Source organism: Nelumbo nucifera, chromosome 3 (genome assembly GCF_055504915.1).
Source record: "Nelumbo nucifera cultivar China Antique chromosome 3, China Antique-T2T, whole genome shotgun sequence".
NCBI classification, from domain to species: Eukaryota; Viridiplantae; Streptophyta; class Magnoliopsida; order Proteales; family Nelumbonaceae; genus Nelumbo; species Nelumbo nucifera.
In genome coordinates this window covers 8,230,039-8,247,454 of record NC_142651.1, presented here as the reverse complement: position 1 = coordinate 8,247,454, position 17,416 = coordinate 8,230,039, and the positions used below count along the sequence as shown (strand labels likewise).

The following is a 17,416-nucleotide window of genomic DNA, read 5'->3' as shown; positions in this document are numbered from 1 at the left end:
TTTTGCACCCTACATATTTGTATTTGAACTCCTTTCAAACTGAGACTAAATCTTTACTTCTTTTCTTTACAAGTTAAGAGACGGTCAGGTTACGTATCAGTGGTTCTTTGTCAGCTTGGCCACCTTGGTGAACCACTGAACCCCGACCTCACAATTATATGACCACGTTTCTATCTCTATACAACGGTTAAATCCGTCAGTGTTATTCGAGCAAATCGCATTCGTAAAATGGTATTGTGGACCAGATCATGGTAACTACGACTCCTCACAAAATACCTCAGTCGCTATCGAAAAGAAAATACAAACAAAAATTTACTCAATTAGATAATAATCAGAATATGATGGGTCACCCATAGAATTCGCCTAAATTTCATACAAGTGTATACAAGAAATAAATTCAACAAAGCAAATGCCCGCATCTTTTATGAAACTCTTTAAACTCCGCAAAACAAGAGTAGCAGTTCAAGGCAAAATAACAAGATAAAAAAGAACTCCCCCTTAATTTTCACCAAGAAGAGAGAGAGAGTGAGAGACATTTTTTAGGCGGGCAAATCCACAACCTATTAGGAATTACAAGAGGTCTGGACTTGTTTATATATCCTACAGGTTTAACACCTTGAGCTTCTTTTCCTTCAGGAATACACTCCACTCAACTGGTTTACGAACCGCTCCTTCGTATTCAACATACTTTGGTAGCTTCTTTCCATATGTAAGGAACGTGCCCCCATCAGCCACCGCCTTGCAGACAGCAGTCGCTTGGTATCCATCAATGAAATTTAAGCCTGCTGCTGGACTTAGCTCACTCACTAAGCGCTTCATGTACCTGTAGCAAAAGGCTGGAATAGCTGAGAAGGGACAGCTTTTATATTGCATGATGATATGAACAAACAAGGGTAAAGGAGGAAGAATAAAAAATTAACGCAGGCCAGCACCAACAAGCCTTGTATATTTTTAGCAATATAGATCGCATGAAGCAGCTCCAAAAAAAAAAAATGAAGGATCCAAATATTTTTTTCTCCTGATTTAGCCTTTCTTTCCTTTTGTTTGGGCATCCCATCCATGTAGAATAGAGTCAATTTAACCTCTAAAATTTGCTTAAGTTGGTTATGTAATTTTAAAGTGCTCACTTAAGGGTACTCTAGTCTAATTCTAATGGAGTTGATTGGTGGTTGGTTTAGATCATACTGGAATAGGGGGTTCCAATTTGGACACACATCACCAGGTTTAGGGCCAAATCAGGCCTAAGAACTCTAACCTAGGCCTAGCCCAACCCGAGCTGCATTTTGGCCCCAGCCTGACATAATCCCTGCCAGAACTCGGGCCCTGCTTAGCTCCGGGTGGACATTTGTGGGCACAAGCTCAAAATCGGTTACATAGTGTAAATATATTACAGAACTGTATATGCTAGTGCAAATGCACATTATTATAGTTGTAAATATATAATGTACATGTATACACCAGGGTCAAATATAGTAGAAGGTAATGCTGAGTTCAAGCCTGAGTTTCCAATCTAGAGCCCAAAAATTCAGGCCCAATCCATCCAAAAGATCAGATTGAGCTGAACCAGGTTTGGATTAGACCCATCCAAGTTGCAGCCCAATTAGAGTGAAGACGTAGGTGAAATTTTGCAATGTTTTCTCTTCGGAAACTACATAAACATCTTGTAAGCCTCTTGGCAGGAGTTGTATTACAAGTTCCAAGAAATACCTGTTATTCCTCAGAAGCCAGAAATGGAGAAATTAGCTTCTTCTTGAATAGATTTGGGTGCATCTGGCTAAATCTCAAAGCCACACATGCCCTCCTAAATTCTCCTCTATTTTGCTGATGTTTTCTTCCTTAAGCTGAGCGTATCAGCCACACTTCAATCCTGCACTAGAAACCCATGGTGGTCTTACAGATAATGCTCTAAGAACTAGGAGATGCTCCCCTGTCACCATGGGGAGTTAGGGAACTGAGATATGCCTAACCTCATCCAAGCCTTTATGCATCAAAGTTGGCTTGGTGAACTATGATGGAAGAAATAACAGTAAGAATATGACTTGTTTTAATTAGTGGCACTAAGGTGAAGAAGATAAGTGAGAAAGAGAAAGCTGAAAAGGTTGTCATCCAGTTTATTAGATCCTAATAAGAGTCAAGTGACTCAAGTCACTAATACTAATTTAAAGTTTTTGCGACCTAAGTCCTGACAATCAAGAAAGACCTACCAAAATCCTAAAATCATGTAGTGTTAACCCCAAGAAAACTGCTGCAAGCTAATAGCTATTTAGAAGCATATGGACTCCTTCAGATGCAATAACCATTATAGTAATTAGGACAGTATTGAGAAGTCCATTATCACATTGACTGCACTCAAGGACTACTCTTCTTTTTCTTTCCTATGGGTTGGAGGAAGGGAGGATTTTGAAGGGAAAAAATTGGCCTGCTGATTACCATATTTTGAGCATCTAATAAGGTCATTTTCAAAACCCATGTTGATGGCATTAACACTCAGAAGTTACATCCTCAAAAAACATGAGACAATTTTACAAGAACTCATGGAGTATTGTTTGACCAGTGTAAATCAAAATCAACAGAATCTTATGACTTTCAACTCAAGGTTCAATCCTAAACCATGGCATCAACTGGTATCTCACTCCAACAACAGGTGTAGAACTCTGTACATTATCCTACTCTTAGATAACAATGAATCTATAGAAGCACCCCTAGCATCTAGTAAATAGGAACTATAATAATAACAGAAGTTGGGAAAACCAAACCTTGATTGCATTCCTAAATCATGATCTTCCCCAAAAAACAAAAGATGCTCCTATGAGTCCCACGATATCAAACTGCTGCTATTAAATAATTCCAGTTGTATCAATTATCAAGAAACTACATCCAGCATTATCACATTGGTTGTTTTAACCATGGATGTTTTGTACAGATCTTAACACAGCTAAAAAGTGCCAACCCAATGCACATCCAGCATCATCACATTGGTTATTTTGTACAGATCTAGTAAATAGGAATTATAATAGACCCATGTTTTATTTTTTTAGGTAAAAAATGTAACAACAAGAAAAAGAGTGTCGGCCCAATGCACATCAAAATTCTCAGTATTGTATCGCCACTGTACACACAGGTCCTCTCCACTTCCAACCTTGCAAGATCATCTACTTTGCTATTTAGCCATGTTGAACCAATCTAATTGAACTGAAATAACATGATTATTTGAATGAGCTGCCTAACCTCTTTTAGGTTAGGTTGGACAGAACTTAAAGATTATAATCAATAGAACAACTGATAATAGAAGTGATAAATGGGTCAGATTAGTTCAAGTTAAGCTTCCGGGCTAGTTAAGTAAATAGGAATGGTTGGTGAGGATGGCTACTATGCTACTCAGGGTTGGTTGCAGAAATTTGCTAATTTAAAAATGTAAAGGAAAATGATGTGAAAGTAAGAAGAAAAATGACAAAATTGAGAAGATAATCCATGAATGCAAAAAGAACATAAGAACAAAAAGAAAAGTAAATCAAGAATAACGAGACAGATTCAATAACTATTGGTCAAGAAAGGATTAAACTACCTGCAGTAAATTAAGCATAGGTCCTAATGAAGTCAGCACAAAACCATAAAATTACAAGAGCACTTCAAATTCATTAATTCATTCATCCATCTTCTCAAAAGAGTGTTTATATGGATTTATAATTTTATAGAGAGAGTTCAAAATATCTCTTATGAGATCTAGAATATATCCAATTTTCCTAAAAAATGAGACTAATAAAAGAAAATTTGAATCTTCTAAATCCTTCAAGCATTCAACAAATGTGGAAAACCCAAAAGATCTGATTGACTATGAGAATCTTGAGAAGATTGGATTCAACTTGAATATCTTGCCTTTCATATTAGGTCTGCATGAATTGGCAACCAACTTCTTGGGCTTGCTGGAAGCCTGGAATGAACTTCATGTTATGGGCCTCTGTAATTCCACATTTAACATTTGACTGTATCATGTTTGATAGATAACTTTTAATGTTTGTGAATTGCCACTTCAGCTAGAGAAGATAATACTAATGCTAGAAAACAAGACAAAGCTAACCAGATTTTTGTATATAAAAAAAATATCACCCAAGTACCTTGTCACTGGAGCGGAAACTTGGGTTGGGTTAGCCCAAACCCCACCCTCCCAACCTGAAAAGGTCGGGTTGGGTTAGGGTTGAGGTTTTAGCCAATCTGACCCAACCCAGATGCGACTTAACGTCATATTTATGTATTAAGTATTATATAAACATGTATTAATGTAAATACTATATGCTTATGCATGTATGCATGTATTTCTTGTAGAAAATGTATGTATGTTGCTAACATGGATGTATGTTTGCATGTATGTATCTATCTACATGTATAATTGTTAATAAGTATGTCACGATTATAATTTAAGCAAAATTTTTCTAAATCAGGATACTTATGTCTTTTTAATGATATAATAAGGGGAAATCTCTTATACTACCCCTAAGTTTTAGGAAATGGACTTATACACCCTTGTTGTTTGCAAAATCCTTTAAAGTACCCCTAGGTTTTCTGATAATTGACACCATCATTAAAAATTGAGGGAAAGGCTGAAATGTCAAATTTACCCTTTATCGTTCTTCAAGCAGGCATCTAATTAGATCTATCCACACACTCAACAAACATTCTTCACTTCACCCACCCTACTATTTCTGTATTTTTCTTCTTTCTGTCTCTCTACTCTCACTACGGCAAACAATCAGGCAGAGATAGTTGAAAATGCATCTATTAGAATTTATGTCATCTTTAAAAACCCCTATTTATCATGTCTAGCAAAGAATCATGTTTATGTCGTCTAAAAATGCATCTAATAGAATTTATGCCTTGCCTAGAGGAATGAACCTACAGTATATACCAAAACAAATCTTTTTTTTTTTTTTTGCAAGATGTTGCAACGGTAAAGTTTGCAGAGGCATAGTACCAACAAAGAAGAACCTGATCATCGTCACTGTAATTCTAGTGACAAAATAATCTGTGTATATCCATATTATCTCTGTTTTCCTTCCTCATTCTAGAGAGAGGAAAAGAATCAACTTTGAAATTTCTTATCAATGAATAGTTGCGCTTCCATATATGTAAGTTCTGAGATAAGCTAGCTCTTCAACAAATTACATGCTAAATGAATTTCAGATAGCGGGACAGGTTTCCCGACCAATTGCACACACCTATACAACAGCACTTGTTCACCGAAGACGATCTTGTATAACATATCTGAATCACTCATTATTAGTACCATGGGATAGCATGCTAAGATGTAGGGTCTTGAGAGATTTGGAGCGCCATAATCTGTAAACAACGGGTCACTTACGCCTATAACATTCCAAAACCCTTCAAATCCTTTTTATCAGGAAAAGGGTAATTTTATTAAATCAATTATATATGTGAATAGTACAACTTAATGACCAGAATGTCATCTCAAAAAAACCAAAGGTAGTTTACAATGAAACCCAATAAAGTTGCTGCCTTATAGTCCCTTGTTTAGCAAGGGAATTCGAAAAGAGATTGGCAGCTTGGAAGAGAAACTATATTTCTCTAGGGGGCAGAGTAACTTTAATTAAAGCAACACTAGCCAATTTGCCGGTCTACTTCCTTTCAATCTTTAGGATACCCAACAGGGAGGCTAAGAGGCTAGAAAAATTGATGAGGGACTTCCTTTGGGAGCCTAGGGAAGAGAGAAAATATCACTTGATTAGGTGGGAAGTGGTGAGTCGAAGCACAAAAGGACTAGGGTTGGAATGTAGTGTGCAAGAAAGAAGCTCTTCTAGGTAAATGGCTCTGGAGGTGGCCATTGGAAAGAGAGAGGTTATGGTATGAAGTGGTAAAGGGTATCCATGGTTGTTCCGTTTCCGGTTGGGATCAGTGATTTAAAAGGCACGCCCAGGCACACAGGTGAGGCGCATTTTAAGGTATGCGCCTAACCCAGGTCCTAGGCACACCTAGGGGTGGATTCGAGCTGAGCCAAGCCAAATACTACCAGGCTCGAGCTCGGCTCGAGACTGTTCTACAAGGCTCGAGCTTGAGCTCAGTTCAAGCCAGAACCTTGAGCTTGAGCTCGGTTCGAGCCAAAACCTTGAGCTCGAGCTCGGCTCGAGTCAAAAATTCATAAGCTCGATCTCGGCTCGACTCGAGCTCGATCTTGAGAAAAAAATATTTTATAAAAATAAAAAATGATATATAAAAATATTTTTTATTTGATATTTAAAAAATTAATAATTATAATATTTTTATTATATATATTATTTTCTATAATTTTATTATATATATGTATTAAATATCAAATATATATATAACAGGCTCGCGAGCCTCATGAGCCGAGCTCTAGTAGGCTCAAGCTCGACTCGTTTAATAATCCAGCCAGTGAATTGGGCTCGAGCTCGGTTGAAACTGAATCGAGCCGAGCTCAAGCAGGTCGTGAAAAGCTCGGCTCGTTGCCACCCCTAGGCACACCCCTTTCAAAAGGCACACATCTGATGCGCCTAGGCATGCGCTTGATGTGCCTTGCACCTCAACCCAGGCGTCGAAGCTCCAAGAACCCCCTATTTGCTTATGTTGTTCATTCATTCATTCCAATAAAATATCTTCTTGAAAGGCAATTAAAGTTATAAAATCATTATTTTTTATGTGAGAAATAAGAATTTAAGACCTTAACATGGACTTGTCCGGGTTTGCCTCAAGGGGCGTGGTACTAAGGCAACATGTGGGTTTTACATCACATTAGCTACTTGAAGTAATGCAATTGAGGAAAAAAAGAGATTGTGGGTTTTACATGCTTGAAAATGCTTTATATGTTTAATTTTATTTTTAAGTTTTCATTTGAATATGCTTTACATGTTATGTTTATGTATTTTAACTTTAGATAATAGGTTTTTTAAAACATGTATTTTAAAATTTAAGTTTATATTTTTTTAATTAACATTATGTTTAACATTTTTTGGCATTTTTTTATTTTTTAGCCTTTTTTTGTATTTTTCTGCCTTTCTTCAAAAAGGTGTGTGCCTCGCCTTGCACCTTGCGCTTTTAAAACATTGGTTGGGATGTTGGGGTATCTCGAAGGGCTTTACTTACATCGCCCTAAAAGGCAATCTCTGGCACTCTTCCCAAATTCCTCATGTTTGTAAGGTATGACGTTTGCTCTAGAAATTTTGTCCTCTTTTGGAAAGACATTTGGGTGGGCACCCAGCCTCTAAAAGATCGTTTCCCATCTCTTTATTCCATCTCCCTCCTTAAAAAGAAATCTATCTCAAGATTCCCCCCCCCCCCCTTCCTATTCTCCCTTTGGCCTTAAACTGGGATTTTGGGTTTCATAGAGGCCTAATGGATGATGAGTCCGTTTGTGTTTTAGAGCTCTTGCTTCTTCTAGAGTTTGTGTGTTTGGACCCTCCTAAACCTAATAAAAGGATTTGGACATTGACCCCGAGTGGTTGTTTCACTTGTGCCTCTTTCTTTAAATCCCTTTGTTCCTCTCCCTCCTCTCGGGTTTTCCCTGTTAAAGAGATATCGTCAAGGCCAATTCCTCCTAAAATAGCTACGTTTTATTAGGAAGTCTACTATGGTAAGATCAATATTTTGTAGACCTGGCAAAAAGTTGACCCAACCCGTGAACCCGACCCAATCCAACCCTAAAAAACAAGGTTAGGGTCTCATATTTAGCTACCTGAATGTGAAAATGACCCGACCCAACCCAACCCGAAAAAAAATGGGCTAGGTTGGGTTGGGTCAACCCGTTGACCCGATTGTCAAGTCTAATTGGGATTATTTTTGCATTGTTAGAAGTTTCCACTCTTTAATTTTTTCTATTTAGTCTTTACTTTTTATTGTTTACTCTTTAAATTGTTAAACGTTCAAGTTTTTTATTTTATATTTGGAATTTTAAGGTTAATTCTTTTAATTTTGACATTTTTCATGTATATTTCTTTATTTTTTTAAATTTCAATTATTTTTTGGGATGACCCGAATCGACCCATGGGTCAACCCTAACCCGAACATTTAGGTTTAGGGTCTAGCATTTGACAACCCAACCCAAAATTCAACCCGACCCGAAATCAACCCGAAATACCTTGACCCAACTCGAACCCGACCCACCCAACCCGATTGCCAGGTCTAATATTTTGGAAATTCTGCAAAAGAAGAAACCTTATATGTGTTTGTCCCCAAACTGGTGCTTTTTATGTAAAGTGAAGAGTGAGGATTGTCACCATTTGCTAATATCTTGCTTTTTTGCTGCTAGTATTTGGAATTGGGTTTTAACGCTATTTGGGTGCAGGTGGAACTTGCCCTCTGAAGTAAATCTGCTCTTTGAACCATTTGCCTTTGGACGAATGACAAAAAGAGGGAACTTAACGTGGAAGTGCATAAGAGCAACTAGTTTGTGGACAATTTGAGAGGAGAGAAATGCTAGAATTTTTCAAGAGGAGAGAAGTCTTGCTGAAGTAAAAGAGTGTATACTGACAAGGACAATTTTCTGGTTGAAAACTTCAGATCTGTTCGTGAACTTCTCTTACGACGATTTAAGGAGGAATTGGGCAGCAATGGCATCCACAACTGCCACAAAGAACAGAATACAAGCTGAATGGAAGCCTCCCCCAGAAAGAGTGATTAAACTAAATTTTGATGGAAGCAGTCAAGGTAATCCAGGGCCCTCGGGTATGGGAGGGACCCTGGGAGACAAGGACAACAACATTCTATCCTTGTTCTCAAGACCAACAGGAGTTGGAGATAAGGGCTGAGATATTAGCAGTGGTGCAAGGTATACAGGTTGCTAGCTAATTGGGAGTCAAGAACTTGATAGTTGAGGGGGACTCCAAGGTGGTAGTGGGCTGTTTGTCGAATCCAGAAACAGTCTTTTGGGGTTATAGAGACCTTTTGAAGAAAGTTAATTGGTTGACAAGGAATATGATAGTTAGCTTCCAGTGGGTCAGCAAAAAGGCAAATGCTATGGCTGATTCTTTGGCTAAACAAGGGGTATCAAGGGGTGACTTGTTTTGGGCTACCTCGTAATTGTAATTTCCAGTTAGAGTGTGCTTTTTATCAGTGTTCAGCTCTAAGGCGAGGTAACATCTCGTGCCTCCTTTTAGGCTGACTATACACTTCTCCTATGCCTAATAAAATACCTTCATTTATCAAAAAAAAAAAGGAATTAGCTAATACATTTGCACTCCTCACCCACTTGAATTCAGCATTTAAATCCTTCGCAATTCTTTCCGCTTCCCTGAAAACATGTTTAAGAGTCCATGGGGTATGTCTGTTACACCTTTCCCATGAGATAATTACTTTTGGGTCCCCTTCCACCTCCAACTATCTAAAGCCCAATTGCTTTGCTAACCGTTGTCCTTGAACTAAAGCCATCAATTTAGCCTTCAGTGAATTAGCAATTCAAAGTGGCCCCGAATATAAGGCCAAGATTATGCTCCTAGAGTTTCTGATTACACCACCTATGTCTGCCACACCCGGGTTACCCAAGGAGCTCCCATCAAAGTTCAATTTTACTTTGTTGCCTTCCAGGGGTTTCCACTCCACTGTTATTCTCCCTCCCTTTAACTCTAGAAGATTGTGTTACGTCAGTCCAAGCTCTTAGTATATCGATGATTGAAAAAATCTGGAAGCAATCCAAAGTCTTTAACCCATAGTGCAACCTTCATTTTTATGCAGTCTATTACCTCCTCCAAAGCTTTGCCCTTTCCAGTAAAGATTTTGTTGCTCCTTTCTTCCCACACAACCCAAACAGTTGCTGCCTTAGTAGCTCTCCACAATACTTTCCCTCTTTTCTTTGGTTACCTCAAGAAGTTCAGGTTGAAAATGTCCACCACCTCTTAGGGGGTTCCCACCTGTGGCCAGAAAGAGAAAAGAAAAACTCCGAAATACAAAGGAAAAAGAGACTAATAAATATGAGAGGGTCTCTCCACTACCCCTATATAAGAAGCACATATGATGAGAGAGGCAAGAAAAAGGCCTCCTTTTCTACAACATATCACAAATATTTACCTTACCAAGGAAATTTTCCCATTAGAAAGCTTGAACTTTTGGTGGGACAGGCTTACACCAAATTTCTTTCACTGGGAAGTCCACCCCTTGAGAGTTAGGTGAGACAAGAAGTTTGAAAAATGAGGAACAAGTAAAGAGACCAGCTAAGGAACAAGTCCAAATTCTAGAGTCCTCAAGGTTTGGATCCAGGAAAGTTGCTTCTATCAAGGAAGTGCATTCATTTTCCCTTAAGCCTCTTCTAAACCCAAGATTCCAGTTGAAGCCAAAAGGAGAGGGTGTACCACATCTTACCAGCATTTCTTTTCTTTTTTTTTTTCCTTCTTTCAGTTGTCCTTCTCCTCCCATAATGACAATAAAGTGGTAGATTTGTCAGTTCAATTCGTAGGGAGCAGCTAAGTATAGGTAAATGATTGATAATGGTTTGTATTGCAATGAGATTAAGTGACCATGTTGGTCTTTTCCCTCCCTGAGTGTTCAAAAGACCTCTATTTCCAACTTGAATAAGAGTTTCAATTTAAATAGGAAAAAAAAACCTTCATTTTTTTCTAAAGACAAGCATGGATAATTGGAAGAGTATAGGTTCCCTATATGTTACAGTATGGTGATAGAAATATGGATGTTGAGGAGAATAGGAGGATATTAGTTTTGTAATCTACCGGCCTCTAATAGCATTTGCAGTTTTTGAGGGGGGAGAGGGGTTCACCCAGCCAAAAGGCACCAAATCAATTCAATGATCCTAGCTTTCGCTTCATTTGAAAAGTGTTGATGGCCCAATCAATACCCACAGTCAACTATACTGATGTTTCAGCTGTGTTACATATATACTATGAACGGCAGGTCCAGATGCCAAATGAATGGCAGAGACCCCATATACTTGTAAAAATAACATAGGTTTCAGGACAAAATGAAGGGAAAAAAAAAAGTGTGTTGAAAAAGTACCAGGTTTTGGTGTAGCTTTCTGGTACAATTATATCCCCACCAAGGGCCTTAAGCTCTTCAATGGTTTCGGGATTTCCAGGCTTGTCTTCGATTATGCTTATAGTCCGAAGCTTACGCTCATTTGCCAGTTGAATCACGATCCTCCCGACTTCACTATCCCCACAGTTCTGCACCAATGTCCCACCTACTCGTTCACATTTCACCACCCACATCCAAACAAGCATGTAAACATTAGAATGAATCCAATTTCGAGCTATAAAATATAAATCCAAACATAGAATTTGCATTGAAATCCGTGCCAATACAACCTTTACAGTCTGAACAAATGTAGTCAAAGGCCAAGTTAATTGATGAAAAACGAACAGATAAAATGAATTCATTCTTGCGTAAATTTATCAGATCGAATGGAAAGGCCGATGAACTGTACGAGAAAAAATGACAAAACAAATCGAAATGAAATAGAACGAGTTCAATCGAAGATCACTTTTTAATTGATCCATCTAAAGTAGTAACGTAATTTAGGGTGAGAAATTTGCATACCAGATTTGAGAGAAAGGGAATCAAGAAGACTTTCGACCTTCTGCTCCAATGAAGAACCTGCAGACGATAATCTTCTGATGCTAGTCCAAAGGTTAGGGTTTTGGTGCCCTAGCGCGTGAAATCTGCGAATGGAATGCATATTGCCTATTTCCCTTCGCTCGTCTCGTTTCAACTCCTGAGACTGAAAGCACTCTATGTTGTTGGTTCGACTATTCCTAAACCAGGCCTTTCCCCTTTTTTTACACCACTAGGCGCGCGTATAGAAGCAAGTAGCGCACTGGCGCCCGAATCAATCGAGACCGATTCAGTCCTCGCACATTCTTCGCAACACTTATAAGCCGTGCATTTGGAACATCTCCGCACTTAGATTTTTATTTATGGAGAGATATTCCAATTGCAGGGTTGAAAGAGTTGTGAGTACGGTGTGAGGATTTAAAATAAGTATTTTTTAGGGAACGGTAACAGTAGGGGAATGAATCAAAATTCGAAGGGGAGTGAACTTATCGATAAATAAAACCCAAAACCTAATAAAACTCCCCATATGGAATGAATTAGTTCCTGTTTGATTTCACTTATAAAATAATTTTAATAAATATTTTATTTAAGAGTTGGGAAGTGATTATTAAGTGTTTTTATGTGTTTGATAAAAAAGTGGAAAAGAAGTATTTTTTGTTAAAATAAGCATTTCTTAAAAAAATTGACTTGAAATTGTTTTTTTTTTCAGCACTTCTTGGAGAAATAATTCTTCCAATAGAATGGAGCAAACCAATCCCTCGTATTTTTTAATACCTAAAATACCCCTATGCAAGGGTTTTACCTCCCTCTCATCTCATTCAAACATAGCAAACCAAGTAGCGGCGCACCCAGTTATAGGTCCATCAGCAACGATCGACGCCTTGGCGGTGGGGGAAAATGGCCGACGGGCCTATCATTTTGTCATTTTCTTACACTAGTAATTAAGCATGTGCATTGCACATGAGAAAATTCTTTTATATTAATTACTTGAATTTTAGATATATCATAGTTAAGATAAAAATTGAAATTTAACAAAAGTCACAATATGATTAGAAATAAACTCAAATGATTGTAGTAAATGTGCACATGCATTGCATGTGGAAATTTTAAATTACAATAATAATAATAATAATTATTATTATTATTATTATTATTATTATTATTATTATTATTATTATTATTATTATTACTATTATTATTATTATTAAATTTTGTGATCCATTTTTTGTCATAAATAAAAAAAATTATTTTAACAATTATTTTTATTTATTATGGTGAATATATAACATTACAAATGTTCTAAAATGCAACAAAATTCTATACTTTTTCATTGTTTGTGCTCTATCTTTTTAAAATATTTATTATTCAATTATGGCGTCATGATTTTTTTTTTAAGTTAGATCATTGACTCACCATCTAGATAAGAAAATATCTTTGCTTTCGAATCAGTTTTAAATTATGGTGAGGAAGTCGGATATTCAAATTTGATTCGATTTGATTTGATTTAAAAAAATAATAAATTATTAAAAGAAAAATAAAATATAACAATTTAAATAAATAAAAATAAATAAATATAATTATCTTTTCAACTGTTTTCATCATACATATACATTTTTTATAAAAAATAAATAATATAACAAATTTATAAAAGTGCAATATAAATAATATATTTATAAATAAATAACATTTATGTGTGTGTGTTATATCTATACTACTTATAAAAGAGCGAATGCCTCTTTTTTCTAGAATTTTCATTGGACATTTTCTACCCCTCTTGTCTAAACATACAACGGGCATAAGAGAGGATAGTTCTTTACTCTCACTTCATAAACTATCCACTTTTAACTGTTCAGAAACTGCCCATTAATTATAAATAATTTTGTCTTAGAGATACTGCCATGCATGACACGTTTAATAGTCTCTCTTACTCAAATTTTCATTGGGCAGGCTCTTTCCCTACATGTCTATACATATAAAGGGCATATATGTAATTTACTCCCACCATAATGGAAACCGAACACCCCCACGTTTGCATTCAAAGAGACGCTCCCACATTCGGTTTTGGTACAGATTTCCCCATGATCACCATGGCTAATTACACAGAAAATGTGCACATGAGCTCCCTCTATGATGCAGAAAATATATGGTATGGAAAGAGTTTTGACCGATTGAAACCCTTACCCATGAATTTTGATAAATAACACCTAACTTACTACCACGCTTATGATTCTAGTTGATTGGTGAGATGTTTTTCAGATATCATATTTTTTTCATATCATAGTTGAACCCAATAAACTTTCAAATGTATCACTGCAGTATGAATATCCAAACTTTCAAAAAGTGTCAAGTTGGTTCAAACCCATAAACGGACTTAAGTATCATGTAAAAAAGATAAAAATTCCCTTCACCTATCATCTAATTTTCTTATAATTGAAATCCAATCTCTAACTAGTAACCAAATCTGATATCACGTCAACGATTGAAATACAAAAATGAACAAATAACTTTTTATTGATAACCATGAAGAGAATATCATTCACTGAACATAATTGGCAAAACGTAAACGGAAACGGATGAAGGTCAGAAACATAGATGGAAAAACAACACATTGTGAGGACGTGTTGCTGGAACAGGTGGCTACCTGCTCCGATCTCAACACAAGTACACAACCGCATTCCTCGAGCGCATGATTTGATTGACAATCCCGATCTACCTTCTGTTTTCTAATTTCTTTTTTCTTTGTCTTCTTTTCTCATACTCATTAAATTTAGAATAATAAATAAACAGATAAATACATGCCGATGACTTGATAATCTAGCTTTTCAAGCCCATAAGAGATATAGATACAAAATGTAGTGTTATTCTTATGCTAATCTGTTTCGAGGAGAATTATAGAAGATATTATAAGATGAAATCGTAAGAATGAAAAACAAAACCACGAAATATAACAAATTCCGGACTCAAAGGGTTTGGTGCATGTTAGTTCAGTCTGTCTTCTTCCCTCTTTATCTCGACTCGTGTCGCCCAAAATCTTTTCGTAATACTTTCTTGATTAGCGGAGGGGCTATGCTTCTCAGCTCGCAGGGGTTGGAATAGAATTGTTGACCTGTTGATTTGGTCTCTGATAAAAAATTGTTGAATTGGTTAACGATTCATTGATCCAAGCAGTCGAATCATCGATCAATTAATTTGTAAAATAGTTTTTGACCGTTTTTTATTTTTTTAATTGGGAACCATTCAGGCAACCGATTCCGCTTTATTCTAATATCGGTCCCTGGCAAAAAATCGTTGAATCGATCAATGACCCATTGACACGGGTGGTTAAGCCATTGACCCGTTCAATGGTTTTTGATCATTTTTTTAATTTTTGATATCAGAACAGGCCATCCGTTTGAACCGAACAGTCAAACCGTCAACCCAAAAACTGGTGGCTAGAACGACTCCGCTTTTAGGTTGTATGAGTCACATGTTTGAATGACATAACACGTATGGTACTGCTTAATGGACTTCACATTCAATTTTTTGCCTGTAATTTTTGTTGCCAGAATGGGTTGTTCGTTTTTTTTTTTTAATTGGGAACCGTCCAGGCAATCAGTTCCGTTTTACCCCAATCCCGGTCCCTGACCAAAAACCATTGAATCGGTCAATGACACATTGACCTGAGTGATTGAACAGTCAACCCGTTGACCCGTTCAATGTTTTTTTGCCATTTTTTTATTTTATTAATTTATGTTGTTAGAATGGGTTGTCAGTTCGAACTGGTGGCCAGAACGGTTCCATTTTCGAGTCATATGAATCATACGCTCGAATGACATAACATCATGGCTTTTAAAACCAACCCGAAGACCGAACCAGTTAGGGGTCTGGTTACCAAGACAAACATTTTGACCTTTCGAATCAAATAGTCGGCCCATTCTAACAAAAAAAAATGATCAAAACCGTTCGAACGGTTCGATATCTAATTATTAACAATATTTATAATAACTATTATATATTTATATAATTAGATAACTATAATAACCATTATATATTTATATAATTAATAGGAAATGGGTTGCTCTTACGTAGGAATCTAATCGCACATGTAGATTCTATTTCCTGCACGGAGTGAGCACCCCAATCCTATTAATATATATATATATATATAAGATGCTGATGCCGGAAGAGTTTTGGTCAATAAAAATCCCCAAATTTTAATGAATACTGCCTGATTGTCTTTCCTTTTATGATATTGATTGTTTTCCTTGTATTATGTCTTTCCGGTATCATGGTCGAACCCTTTATTTATATTTATAATGGAGATTGATTCCTAAATTTGGGTGGATACCGGGTAATCATCGACGAATGCCTCCTGCATAGCGAAGTCGTTGTTGATGGTAGCCTTGATCTTGTAGCATCGTCACCGACCACCAATGCTCATCCATGGGCTGTTGTTCCTCACTAACACGCACCATCGGCTTCTAGAACAAGAAAGGGGTTGATCCCAAATAGGTACTGGGATGCCATCATTTCACCCTCCCTCCTTCATGTTCTGGTTAGAGGTGTTGTCGTTTCTCCCTCCCTCATTTCCTTCTGGTTAGAGGTGAGCTTACCATCTAAAGGTAAAAGTTAATGAATGATATCTTCATTAGTCCATAATCTCAAATACTTCAATTGGTTCAATCTCAATGAACATTGTCTTCTTTTGAAGGGTAATCTTAACATTTTCGAAAATTTTAAGTTACACAAGTTATCACGTGATTAGATAATTAACGGTCAATTAACGACGATCACATGATTAAATAATTAATGGTCAATTAACGGCCATCACATGATTAAATAATCAACGAACAATTAATGGCTGGAACCAACTTGACATTTTTTGAAAGTTTGGATACTACAATAACACATTTAAAAGTTTGGGTACTAACTTGACAGTACCCTCTAGGTTCAAGTACTAAAGTGGAATTTTTTCGTTAGGAAAGCATGATTTTAGTTACCAACCTACCACATTGGTTGAGAATACAGATCCGCTTCCTAGAGTTACCCTTGCTATTTCTTACATGATGTGGAGAGAGAGAGAGTGATGATTTATCAAACAGAATTGTGAGATTCTTCTCTTCAACATCCAAGCCTTAGTAAGCAGCGATGTACTTTTTGAAAAGTACTAGAAGTAGGGAAACTCAAGATAAATGTAGATGGGAGCTTTTTATGTATTGGAAATTCAGGTTTGGATGCAGTTCTAAGGAATGCTGATGGAATAGTGATAGTTGCATTTTTTGGCAAATCAACAGCTTCATCTCCCATCCAGGCAGAAGTGATGGCAATTCTCAACAGTTAGAGGTTTTGAATATGTACAAGGAGGAAGACGTATCAATGGAATCTGATTGCCAAGCTCTGGTGCAGGCTTTGAAGACATGAAACTTGGATTTGGCTTTGGATGTAAACTTTCTCTGCATGAATATCAAATTACTAACTGAAGACTTAGCCATCTCTTTTAATTATGTAAATAGATCTTGTAATATTGTTGCACGTAAACTAACTAGAAAAGATGTAGAAGAGTCTGGGTTGTTCGTCCATGATCCACCTAGGTGGGTCCAAGATATGGCCAACCAAGACTTAATTAGACATTGTTTTGTATTCTTGCTACTTGTTTTAATGCACTTTATCTTGCTAGTTTCTACCAAAAAAAACCCACCACATTGGTTTGCTTTCCTCAAAAAAGTCAACTAGTTGGTAAATATATATAAGTCCCAGAGAAAGAAAATTTCTTTCCCCTTGTAACAAATCATGATGAGTCTGTGACAAGTAACCACCACAGTTGTTAAGTACGTTAGGCTGTTATATTCGCAATTGACAAATCATTCAGCTGTGGTTCAATCTGTTTTTTTAGTAATCAGATCAAGGTTCAATT

General features: G+C 36.8%; 1 protein-coding gene across 1 annotated transcript; it reads right to left on the bottom strand.

The window, feature by feature from the left end:
* Window positions 1-299: 299 nt before the first annotated feature.
* On the bottom strand, window positions 300-11,735 carry LOC104593129 (uncharacterized). Its single transcript, XM_010252837.3, has 3 exons — window positions 11,509-11,735; window positions 10,969-11,152; window positions 300-823 (listed from the first exon to the last, which is right to left on the bottom strand). Exons 1-3 carry the CDS (start codon window positions 11,645-11,647, stop codon window positions 601-603), a joined length of 546 nt encoding a protein of 181 aa, XP_010251139.1. The 5' UTR covers window positions 11,648-11,735; the 3' UTR covers window positions 300-600.
* Window positions 11,736-17,416: the final 5,681 nt, after the last annotated feature.